The 12,275-nt window shown below is 46.2% G+C and overlaps 1 protein-coding gene across 9 annotated transcripts in view; it reads left to right on the top strand.

The window, feature by feature from the left end:
• PALM2AKAP2 (PALM2 and AKAP2 fusion) overlaps window positions 1-10,865 on the top strand; it is a 372,804-nt gene extending 361,939 nt beyond the window's left edge. For 6 of the 9 annotated variants that reach the window (XM_070430922.1, XM_070430931.1, XM_070430926.1 and 3 more), the window contains 2 exons: window positions 3,115-3,153; window positions 6,937-10,865. In XM_070430922.1, the coding sequence (XP_070287023.1) occupies window positions 3,115-3,153; window positions 6,937-7,038 (141 nt within the window). In that variant the 3' untranslated portion in view covers window positions 7,039-10,865. The remainder of the gene's footprint in view (window positions 1-3,114; window positions 3,154-6,936) is intronic. The other 3 variants (XM_070430923.1, XM_070430930.1, XM_070430928.1) reach the window with 2 other exon arrangements.
• The last annotated feature ends 1,410 nt before the right edge of the window (window positions 10,866-12,275 follow it).

Genomic DNA, 12,275 nt, shown 5'->3' with positions numbered 1-12,275 from the left:
GATATGACAAGAGAACCAAGTTTGTTGTTGGAAATTCTTAGGAACAGAACAAAACAACCCCCCATAGCCCCTTTCAGAGACCCACACTGGGAAAAAGCAATCTGAGCCCCAGTGACCCCACTTCCAGCCCTTTTGATTCAGGGGATCTTTGCTATTGTGCCTGCGTCAGTCCCTGGGGAGTATTTGAAGTTCACCTGCCAGAACGAACAAGCCTTCATTTGCTTCCCTGGCTGATCCGTGGCCCCTTCGTTAATTGTCTCTGATCCCAGAAGGAGAATAAATAGGAGCAGATGGGTTGCTTGATGCCTGAGTTGTGTGACTGGCTTCCCTGCCCCTAGAAGCTGTAGTTCTGTTCTGGCTCCATTCACACACGCTCTTCTCTGGGCAAACGATGGCTTCTTAGATTCCCCACCCTCTAAGAACCTCCCATGGCTCACCTGGGCCCAGTGTCAGCCCGGCACCCATATTGGTGGGTCCACCTGCCAATATGCCTTTCAAAAACTCACTGAGGAGCCCCTCACACATGACCGGGACCCAACCATGGGCTTGTCCGTAGGTTTGTTCAATTCAACTCTTTCTGAATTGAACAAAAACAATTCGTATTTGCTGTGCTTCCTAAGGAGAAGGCAGACTTACCAACAAAATAGGGAGACTGGGATGTATGCATTGTGATACATTAGACACCAGGGCATTAACGAGCATGAAGGACAGAAGGGAGAGAAGACAGAGAACCCCCTGGAGCTGCACCTGCAGTGCTCATGAGTAACTTGCCACCCGACCTGAGAAAAGTGTCCCTCGCCATCAAGACAGGTGTGGCGCCCCCCCGCCCCAGAGCAGCATTGGTCTCTGGAGACCTGTCGCCAGCTCAAGGCCCTGACTCTTTCACACTCTGTGACAATCACATGCAGGATAGGCAGGGAGGCCTCTGGCGCCTGGAATCCCTGCGGGGGGGAGGTGACGTGGGGGGATGACTGTACAGCATTTGGTGGGCTTTTCATGGTCCTGAGCTGTCCCCTCTCTTGCTGGGAACAAAGGTGAGGGCTCAAGAGGAGGACAGAAGGTGGAAAATTAAATCATGGACTTTCTCATGGAACATCACTCAGCAGTCACTGTCGGTGACAGTGAGTCGACTGTGCTTCTGCTCATTTTGCAGCGGGTGAAACAGTGACAAAGAACCAGAAAAAAGACCCTTTTCTCAAAAATTTATCCCCATCTACCATCCCTGTTACCATCTCAGAGCAGGTGCCCACAGTTTGTACCCATCTGAGCTGGCTTCCTTGTTCCGCACGGCATGGTCACCAATGAGTGTCTGCAAGCTGGAGGCTTCAGCCAGGCCCTACTTCCTAATGGACCTCTTGGCTGTTTGTGGGTAGGAGAGTTGCCCTGGGCTGTTTGGCAGCCTACGCAGGGCCTTTGTGAGAATATTAAAAAGGCACCCCTTTTCCTCTGTGGGGACGCAGCCTGCCCCAGCTACACAGTAGGTGACTGGAGGGGTGGAGGGGGAGGACTGAGCTCCAACCCCGCCGATCCCCTCCCCCACCCTGGTGCCTTTGTGCAGCGCGCACACCACACACCCAAAGGCAGCCGTCCTGCTCTTATTGTGGGTGTCTCTTATCTGAAAACCTTCTGTGGAAATGTCCCCTTATCCGGGCCTGATGCCATCTCTGCTCCACACAGCACATTCTGGACTGGTGAATCACAGTGTTCTCAAGGGTTTCTGGGTGACATGCAAAAGAAGGATTCAGGCAAGTGTTTTTCTGGCCAGTTGTTCCCCCAGCTTGACCTGAGCCTCAGAAAACGATGGGTTGAGTCCATGATGCCCTTGAACTTGGATTGCTTTCTCTTTCTTAAAGGGAAATGCTAGTCCGAGTCTAAATCCAGCCCCTCCCTCATGCCTAGCACAGAATCTGCTCTTGGTGAGTGTCCCTGTGTTCTCTCTCTCTTGCCCCGAGAATAGGTGCCAAGGACTCTCAGGCATCGTTGCCTGTCCTGGAATAGATGCCTCATCGATCCTCCCGGGTTAAAGTCAAAGCTGGGGGCAAGCAGTTACTGCTTCTCTAAGAATTCCTGGCACATTTTTCTCTAGACGAGGACACCCTTTGGGACACCCTTTGTGGCCGTACTGCCATCGAGTGGTTAAAAGAAGCCCATCTGCCTCCAGTTCCCCCCACAAAAGCTCACCCACAGTCAGTGATGTTTTGCTGCTGCCCAGCTTTCTTGGGTTCTCACTCACACCCTAGGAAGGTGCAAAGAGGAGAACTCCAAATTCATCCGCTCCTAGCCAGCAGCCTGAACACTACAGAACTGTCATTTGTGAGTGCTACCTAGAAGAAGCCGTCAGCGACACAGATCTATGATCTTAATGGTTGCCAATGCCAAAGACCAGTGTGAACGCAAGATCACAGTCACAATTCTGGAGGGGGCTGCCCAAAGTTGGTCCTTCTATCTCAGTTCCCATAACCAGGACTTTTTATTTTTATTTTTTTCCTGAGTTTCTCTTGCAGTGACGTAGTCTCCTACAGGAATTCAAGGATCGTTTCAGTTCCTATGTGAGCCCCCCACTCGCGGGAACTTGTCCATGTTCCCTAGGCATCCTTAGGTCAGTGTCAGAGACTCTGCCTCCACAAACCTTGCATTCGAGCCACCTTTATCTGTAGTTAGAGTCTCCTTTTCATTGGACAATCAGCTACAGGACTGCTTTGGAGTTCAGAGATGCCTCCAAGAAGAGAAATGGCTCTTCGGATTCTAGCAAATCCAAAATGGCCCTCAGGGACCTTGCTGTGGGCACCTGGTTACAAAGGCGGGGGAGGAGGGGAGATCTTGTTAATTCAAAGCCCAGAAAATGGAAGCAACAAATCTTGAATTAACAAAGTATGGCTTATCTGATATTTTTATTAAAAAGTAAGAGGGTATCTATTTGCTCCAAAAGATACAGATTTCTAAATAAACTAATATCAGATGAAGCAAGTGTTGGCACGGGTGTGTAATGGGTCTCCTGGTGTTACTGCCCTCCCGTCTGCCCCCTGTGGTGCCGGTTCCCGGCGGGGGGCGGGGGGGGTGTTCTGGGATGTGTCTCTGCCATGTACTAACCCTGGTCTTTTCCCTCTCTGCCAGTACACCTCTAAGTTACTGTCTTGCAAGGTGACTTCCGAGGTACTTTTCAACTTGTCTGTCTTGGTCTTCCTGCATGCCTGGCCAGGTGCATGCGGTTGTGGTGTGCCGTTTCCTGGTGGGTTGAATGAGGGACCAGAAAGCAGTTTGTCTCCGTATCTTTTTCTTCCTGTTGTTTCTGAACTGGGGGAACTGCCTCAACACGTTGGCGTGCACGCAACAACGATACACCCTGCTGTGTGCTTTGCTGTGCCGTGCGGTGGGATGGAGAAGACCTTGCCCCGCCCATGGATCTGGAAGATGTGTTCAGTTTCTTCAGGCCCTGACAGCAAATGTACCCTGGTCTGGTTAGAAAGCAGTGCAGCTCAAGAGGGCCGAGTCCTGTGTTTGCCTTAACACAAATCCAGGGGGCTCCATGTCATCGCTTTAGGATACGTTATTCCAGAAGTGAACCATCCAGCTTCCCTTTTACCCAACTGTTAAGTCTGTATTTTTGTTTTGGAAGCTTTGCGCATTGAATTTCCCTAAAAGTCTCCTTTCCCCGACAACTTTATTTTATTTTTTAATATATGTTTTTATTGATTTCAGAGAGGAAGGGAGAGAGAGAGAAATAGCAATCATGAGAGAGAATCATTGGTTGGCTGCCTCCTGCATGCTCCCTACTGGCGATTGAGCCACAACCTGGGCATGAGTCCTGACCGGGAATCGAACTGTGATCTAGTTCATAAGCCGGCGCTCAACCACGTAGCCACGCCAATGGGGCTACAACTTCCTTTTATACAGATTTAACAAACTTTTGCTGTGAAAAAGCATATTTTTCATTTTCCCCATTTTTTAATATTTTCTCTTTCCTGTGAGAAAGCATTTCGTATTTTTATTTCTACAGCATTGTATTATTTTTATTTTAAAAGAATTATTTCAAATATACAGAATTGTGGAGAGAATCGTTCATTCATTTGCTCTGTTAACGGCTTTTTGAGCACCTACTATGCATCAGGCACTTTTCTAGGTTCTGAGAGTAGAGCAGTAAGCAAAACAGTCCCAGATGTCATGGAGCAGGCATTCGAATGTGCTGAACGACATAACATAATAAAATAGTAAAGTCTATCTATCCAGCTTTGTCCATTCCTATCATTTCATAATATGTGCTTAATATTTTAAAAAGAAATTAATATTGCAAGTAGAACTTACCCCTCCTCTTACCTCTCCCAGTTCCCCTTTCTCTCTCTCCTGAGAAGTAGTTATATTTGAGTTTGGTGTTCATGCATGTTTTTATACTTACACTACATATGTGTAAATAATGTGTTCTGATTTTGCATGTTTTAGAACTTCCTATAAATGACATCATATTGTAGTATCCTCCACTCCTTACTTTGTTTTGTCTGAATTGTTTTAGATGTGTCCATATTGCTGTTTATGGTTCTAGGTCACTCATTATAACTGCCATATAGTATGCCAGTGAATGAACATGTCACTGTTTATTCACCCTCCTAGTGATGGAAATGTAGGTTGTTTCTTGTTCTAAAAATTTTTTTATTGCTGCTACCAACAATGCTTTGCTGGATGATATCATCCATTTCTCTTTGTGCACCTATGGGAGAATTTCTCTCCGTATCTAGAAATAGAAGTACTGGTTATAGGGCTTACATAGCCTCACATTTACTACATATTGCAAATTATTCTTCAAATTGGTTGTGCTAACCTATAGCACAATATACTTTAAATCTCCCTACTTAGCAAAATTATGTATAATTAACTATATACATAAGCTGATGATTACCAGCAATTTTCTTTCATAAGGTATAAAATGAATATTGAGAATATCATTACATGTACCTTTCTCAATGTTTAACTGGTTTTCAGAACCTTAGATGTATTTTTTAGCTTTCACGTACACCTTTCAGTTTGTATGTGCAAGGTGGACAGATGGCCAGTTTGCACAGGGTAGAGATCCTTATAAAAATGCCTTATATTTGATTACCACTCTATAGTTTATGAATTCCCTTCACATGATGATAGAAATAATTATTGTTTGAGAACTTATTATACACTGGGAACTATTGCTAAATGCTTCCCATATGGTGCCTCATTTATTCCTCAGGCCAGCTCTGTACTGTATTTTTTTATTGTTCCCATTATTCATACAAGGGAACTGAGGCATGAGGGTAAACTTTCCCCAGGTGACACAGTCACGAGGAGGTACACCTAGACCTGCCTGGACTTCAGAGTCAGCACTGCCTCCTGAGAAAGCCGATGACGTAGGGCAGTGGTGCATGTCCATTTTGCAGATGAAGAAAGTTGAGGCACCAGATACCATGAATAAGAACAACATGCTCCAGAGCTGGAAATAACGCTCAGGACTTCCAATTCTGGTCCAACACTGCTGCTCAATGCCATGTGACCATGCACTGCCCAGAAGAATCCTCTACTTATAACTGTAACAGATTTGAAAGCATGCTTTTTCCTACTGATATCTTATTCTTAGATATTGAGTAAGTGGCCATGCTATGCTTACACACAAAACACTGTATGACATGGCTTATGTGCTTAACTGACTGTGTCCTACATGACAAGTCCAGTTGTCCCTGCTGACACTCTGGGAAGTCGGTTCATTTGTCAGAGGGGCAGAGAAGCAGGTTGAGATGGACCCCCAGGATCTGCTTATATCTGGGCTCCCAGCACTGCCCGTCGCCTGCATCTCCTTGCTTCTCTGGAGTTGCCAGCATCACTGTCGTTGTCAAAATGATTGTTCTTAGAATTAGCAAAGCCTTTCTTGCTATTTGGATTATCAACCAGGGTTGGCTCTGCTGGACTTTTCTTTAAAATCAGAAACTTCGCACCCTAAGCTAATGCCACAGTAGATGAGCTGGCTGGTTTGCATGGGCATGCTTTGAGTGGAGTGTCATGTACTCGACCATTTCTCACATGTTGGCAACCTACGTGTTACTCAGCTGGGTCTCATCTTGATCAAACCAAAGCCGGAAGTGATCCCCCCTGCAGGAGCCCACAGACTATCCTAGGGAGGGAGGCCCTACCCTGATGGTGGTGAGCTAACTCATCCTTGATGTTGTCACCTTTCATCTCACTTATTAGCACCTACGGCCCTCAAGTTACATCAAAATGCTCAGGTTGCTTTTCATTGGCCTGAAAAGCTATCCCTCCCGCCCCCACCCACTTAATGTCTCCTTGAAGCTTAATTATACCAAAGTAGGCTTTCATGATATAAATATGATCACAGCTTGTATAGATCCACAAAGCCTAATGGATAGAGTTCACACTGGCCCAGTTGTTTGGCGTTGTTCTCTAGGTTGCTTGTTTACAGTGTGACTAAGGCAGTCGAGAGCTGTGCTGTCACTACCAGCTCTGTGAGGATATTTCAATGAAAATTAATTAAAATTAAATATTTAGTTTCTCAGCCACACCAGGCCTATTTCAAGTGCTTGGTGCCATGTGTGGCTGGTGACTACCCTACTGCATGACCCAGGTACAGGGTAGGTTTTCTGTTGGACAGCACCCATCTGAAGACTTGATGCAGTCAAGTCTCGTTCAAAGAAACTTGCAGAACGTTTCAGGGAAATTAATCATCTATATTACTAACTATAGGTCAAATAGCAAAGGGACTTTGGCTATGAGTGCACACCCAAAACCTCCCACCCCCCCAACCCCTTTGTTTCCTCCTACCTCCCAGCGGAACAGGCACTGTTACTTCCCCCTCATTAGATGCTATTGAGAGGGCAAGGAGGAAAAAAACAACAATGGAGAAATTGGTTTGTATACATAATTAACATCATGAACTCTACGTAATTCTTTCCCCTCTCTCTTCAGGTCCTTGAGGCCACACGGGTTAATCGAAGGAAGAGCGCATTGGCCTTGCGCTGGGAGGCGGGGATCTATGCCAACCAGGAGGAGGAGGACAATGAACAATAAACTTCCTTCCACCCAGGAAGCTTCATGTGTGCTTGGGTTACCAAGAAGCCAAGCCATCCACACACCACAGCATTTTAATGGAATATTTATTAAAGTGCAAACAAACTCAGCAATCCTTCCGTAGACCAGAAGCTGCAATGATGAACCATAACGTGAAAAAAGAAGTCCACCCATCAAACTCTAACCCCCAGGAGTCACCAGAGACAGGATTTTTTTGTGGCTCAGATAATCGCCTGGATTTGGACCAATCCGCAACTGCTCCAAAGGACAAAGAAGTTACAAGCAAATCAACATGGTTGCTCCAGGCAGAACTGAGACCAACCCGGCTGGGTGGGAGGAAACGCAATGGCGATGGGGCCATTTGAGAGCAGTGGGCCCGGGCGGGTGCAGTCTACAGGCACAGGTGCTCTCTGCACCCGTGGCCTGCCTACCGCTCAGCATCAGAGGTGCTGGGTTAACTCCATTGACTCCAGCAGCCATAACATGAATCCTGTTTCTCTCCTTGCTGAGAAGAAGCAATGATGATTCCATTTATCTTACATTTCCTTGTTTTTAATCTGGAGCAATGAATGATCGCAATACATAAAAATCCCTATTTTTAAGACAATGTTTCTTCATATTGCAAAACACAATCTGTTCTACATGAGGAGGTTGAGAAAGGGGGAGAAAGCCAAAACCAAATGGATTATTTTAGCTTTAGGATCTCGTCTGCTTATGCTATTGACTGATCTGCAGGTTAGGAGAACACATTTTCATGATTATGTTTCTACCTATGAAAACTATATTTAGTGGACAACAACTATTTTTATGATGGGATGGGGGAATATATCCATGTATAAAGCCTGTACACATTGAACATCTGGTTCAAGAGGGTAGAGGTATTTTTAGAATGGCAACAATTGAAAAGAGGCAAACTCTGCCTTAGAGAGGTAGATGACGAGAAATGAAAAGGGGTTTATATTTTATATCATAAAGTGGACCTTAGGGGTGGTAGGAAGAATGAGAAATTATTTTGGATTAATCAGAAATGAAACATTAAAGAAAGGTCATGAAGGTAGAGAGAGAAGGGAGGGAGGAAAAGTGGGGGAAATAAGGAAGTAAGAGGTATTTTTGTTGAGCGGCCAGTGTTTTTCCGGATGATACAGGAAAATATAGACTAGACATTTAAGTGCAGGCTTGGAATCAGCTACAGATGCTAAAGATGGTGTGTGTGAGTGTGGGTGCTTGTGTACACACGCACTCACCTACCTCTGTGTGTTTGTGTCAAGTGTGGATGCCCACGAGGAAGAGTGTGTGTATGTCAGGATTAAAATCCCAGAATGATCATGGGACAGGGTGTACAGTTATTTCCTCCAAAGCTCTTAGCCAGCGTCAGGAGTGAGTGAGGATTTCTTTTTTATGAAAAGGGAGATAGAGGCACCGAACTGATGCAGTATTTGTCATTGTCGACTGACCTAACATGGTATTTGCTTGAGTCACAATTGCAGAGTTTGGAGCAGTTTTGTAACTTGACGTTTAGGAAAGTACCATATTTATTCTCATGCTTTGTATTCACGCGTAGCATACTATAGAGGATGCCAGCTTTACTCTTTCTGTCAGTTAAAGCAATATGACAAGGGCACTCCATAACGGAGTGCCCCATGTTTCTGGATGAGAAAATGTTCCATTCTGGCCATGAGAAAAAAACCTGACCAGCATTCTTTTTCTTTTTTTTTTTTTCCCTTTTGTTTTAAAACTGTGGTTTTTACAAATAAGCAATAATGAAGTCAGACCTCACTAAAATTCATTTTTGTTTTTATATTGTTGTGTCCTAAGCTCTAATATGTTATTCTGATGAGTAGCAACTCCACAAAATTTGTATGTAGATGTTGTGCACATTATCTTTGTTTCTTTTATTAGACTAGTGTTGACTTAGGGGGAAGTTTATTGACAGGCAAGTAGCGGGTACAAAGGAAAATTGAAACTGCTGGATCATTTACAAGGATCCTTTAAAACTGCCAAGGGAGCCTGCATTCTACCGATGGGCAGTTGGTGCCATCTTTGTATGAATCCTGCTCTTAAATATTCCAAGTGAATATTCAACTTGTGCGCCCACCACTGGAGACACCAGACGAATAATATTCCTGTGGCAGGAAATTAATTCTGGAGGGGGGAGGCTGGCACAGAGATAGACATTCTCGGGAAAATGAGGTCTGGGTTAGGTTAGAAGTCCTGTCAGGTGACATGGGACAACCAGGAAGGATGCTTTGTCCGATGATGTCCAGTGTCCCCAAGGCAGGCAGCGGATGAAAACAGGTGGGTCGGCAGCTTCGTGGGGCCCAGGGCACAGCGGCCGCTGGCGAGGGTGGAGAGGAGCAGAGCGCTTCTGTGGGTGGCACCAGAACTGAGCCGTGCTGCCTGCTTCCAGAACTGACTCGGGATCTGGCTAGGACCATAGACGTGATCTAAACAACCTCCCCATCTTTCACAAGAGGAAGCAGTCCTCGGGACTTAGCTGGAGATGTGTGTTCTGATGTGAAGGAATCCCGTGTACCTACGTTCAGCCCACATGTGAGAAAAGGATTTGCAGCTGAAAGGAAGGCTTAGGAGACCACACGGCCATGAGATCACTTCAGAGGCAGACACCTCGGTCTGTGGCTGGTTGGGCCAGAGGCACTTATGGCACTGAGTCCTTCGGTCCGAGCTCCATGTGTAGATCAGGTAACAAAATGCAGAGTTTCCATGACAACCCGCAGTCCCATCGCTGTTTAACGGCGGCCCCCTCCTCTCTGACATGTGTCCATTCCCTTCCACAGATTAACTGTTGTCTGTCTCCCCCCTCCACTCACCTGTAACCCCACGACCGTGTAAACTCCCTGGGAAGAGCCAGGTTTTCTCTGCGCTCTTGAGTTTTTTTTACTCATTCAAGCAACATTGGGCCGCTGCTTTGTACATAGCACTGCGCTAGGCTCTGGGATCCCTAGTGAACCCCTATTTAACTTTCTGAAGATGTAACAGAGCCCTGGAGGAGAGCCATTCCTGCCGAATCCTCCAAGAGGAAGAGGCTGGTGGGAACCTTGGCCTCCCACATGCATCCCTGCCCCCAAGTAGTACGCAAGCTTGCTCATCTCGACTATAACAGATGGTTAGATTCTGTAGATGTCAGAGGCTTCCCTGAGAGTTATGCCGTTCAGCAGTGTTTATAGACTTGCCTCCGCAGCTGAGTAACTACTGACAAGCCTTGGCTTTCTCATCCAGAAATTATGGAAACGGGATCTGTCAGTGGCCGGAGGCCAGGCTGTGCTCTGCTCAGAGGACACAATGCAATTTCCTTTGCCTCTTTCCACCTGTGCATGCTGCCCACCCTAGACAATGACATAGAAGCAGTATATTGATTAGTGTCCACACACACACACACACACACACAGCGTAACAAGGAACACTAAAACAGTGTTGACTCTTGTCTCTGAAGACAGATAAGCAAACTTTTTTTCCGACTAAAAATGGATGTAATTAAACTATGTATTGAAAAAAAAAATAGCTTAAGTGTTTAGAGATGGTAAATATATCCAATTTTAGTGACAACCAATTTCCTGAATTTTAAGCATTCAGTGAGTGAGCTGCCAATTTTGATTTTGTGTTGCTCTTTACCCAAATGACATTGTTTTTGTTTTTTGTTTTTGTTTTTGGAGGAGGAGGGGGCAGAAGCAGCAATACTGTGTTTGAATATTAGACTCTGTATCCGGCTCTCCTGTGTATGTTAACCACTGACATGTCATTCCTCTGCTTCGGTTTTATAGTGATTGTGAGGCATTCAATGCAAGTATACAATTATTTTCTCATTAAAACCCAGTGTGTGTTGTGTTTTTATAAACGATGCCTTCTCGTTTGACTGTGGGAGGGAGGTCAGAGGACTGAGTCGCCGGCGGCATCCGGTGCCCTTGGCCTCCGCTTCTGTGTGGCAGGATCTGCTTCTTGCACATTTGGAATCAAGAAAGCATCGTAGCTGGCGGGGCGCCCCTTTTGCTATGTGCCCCCCACCCCCACCCCACCCCACTGCCCTTGATAGAAGACAGGATCTCCGAAAGGACCCACTGAAATACAGCAGGTGCCTCTTGATGAGGTAGGAAGACTCCAAGGTCAAAGAGAAGGTAGGACAAATGGTAAAACTCAAGCTTTGCAGGTGGCTCTTAGGTTTTCATTTTAAATATATGTTTATTGATTTCAGAGAGGAATGGAGAGGGAGAGAGAAACATCAATGATGAGAGGGAATCATTGATCTGCTGCCTCCTGCACGGCCCACACAGGGCATAGAGCCTGCCACCAGGCCATGTGCCCTCACCGGGAATCGACCTATGAACCAGGGCTAGGCTCTCGTTTTTATTAGTTCATTCCCAGCACTTTACGTGCCTCTCCTCTGAAGAATTCAGAATTTCAGACTTTACAGGTTCGTCAGCTCCCTCCCCCAAATTTCATCCTGCCTTCCTCCCTTCTGCCTCCTCACGCCCCTTCCGATCCGTCTCTCAGCCCCTTGCACTTACTTGCCCCCCTGACCACCTGCTTCCTGCTCTCCCTCACCCACCGCCTACCCCACCCTGTCCCTCTTCCTCGAGTCTCCCCTCCAGCTGCCTCTTCATCTCTCCTCATTTATGTGGCTTCCAATCTTTTTTCAACCATATCTTCCTCTTCTGCAGATCTGGGGACTTCCCTGTGGTCCTGGGTGGCATCTTCTCACCTCTGGGTGTAGAGTTCAGTACCGGGGGTTGGGGAGAAGTGACACAGCCCCTTTGAAAATGCGATCAAACTAGCAATAACGTGTAACATTTATGAAGCACTGAGAATGCGACGGGCACTTCATGGTCCCCATGCAGGTCATCTATTTCTCACTATCATTGGATGGACTATTTTGATTTCCACTTTACATGTCAGGAGACCTGCCGCAGCTCATAAATGGCAGCACTTGAATTTGAACCTGGGCACTCTGACTCAAGGCATTGCTTTTCAAAAAATATTTTTAATTGTTGAAAGTAGTACAGATATTTCACCTTCCCTTCCCCCCCGCCCCCACCATCTTCACTATGGTATTGCTTTTTTTTACACTATTACAGATGGCCACCCCCCTTACCTCCAACTAGCTCCAGCCACCCCTCCCCCAGCCTTCACCACTCCGTTGCCTGTGTCCATGGGCTACATTAACCACTCTTCACACAGGAACACTGGCCACTGTACATGCACAGTCAGTAGACCTGATAAGGTGT

The sequence above is a fragment of the Myotis yumanensis genome, unplaced genomic scaffold (genome assembly GCF_028538775.1).
Source record: "Myotis yumanensis isolate MYYU_CA2020_CCGP unplaced genomic scaffold, mMyoYum1.0.hap1 SCAF_12, whole genome shotgun sequence".
Lineage (NCBI taxonomy): Eukaryota > Metazoa > Chordata > Mammalia > Chiroptera > Vespertilionidae > Myotis > Myotis yumanensis.
Note: the sequence above shows the minus strand (reverse complement) of the source record. Positions and strands in the feature narration are given on the sequence as shown.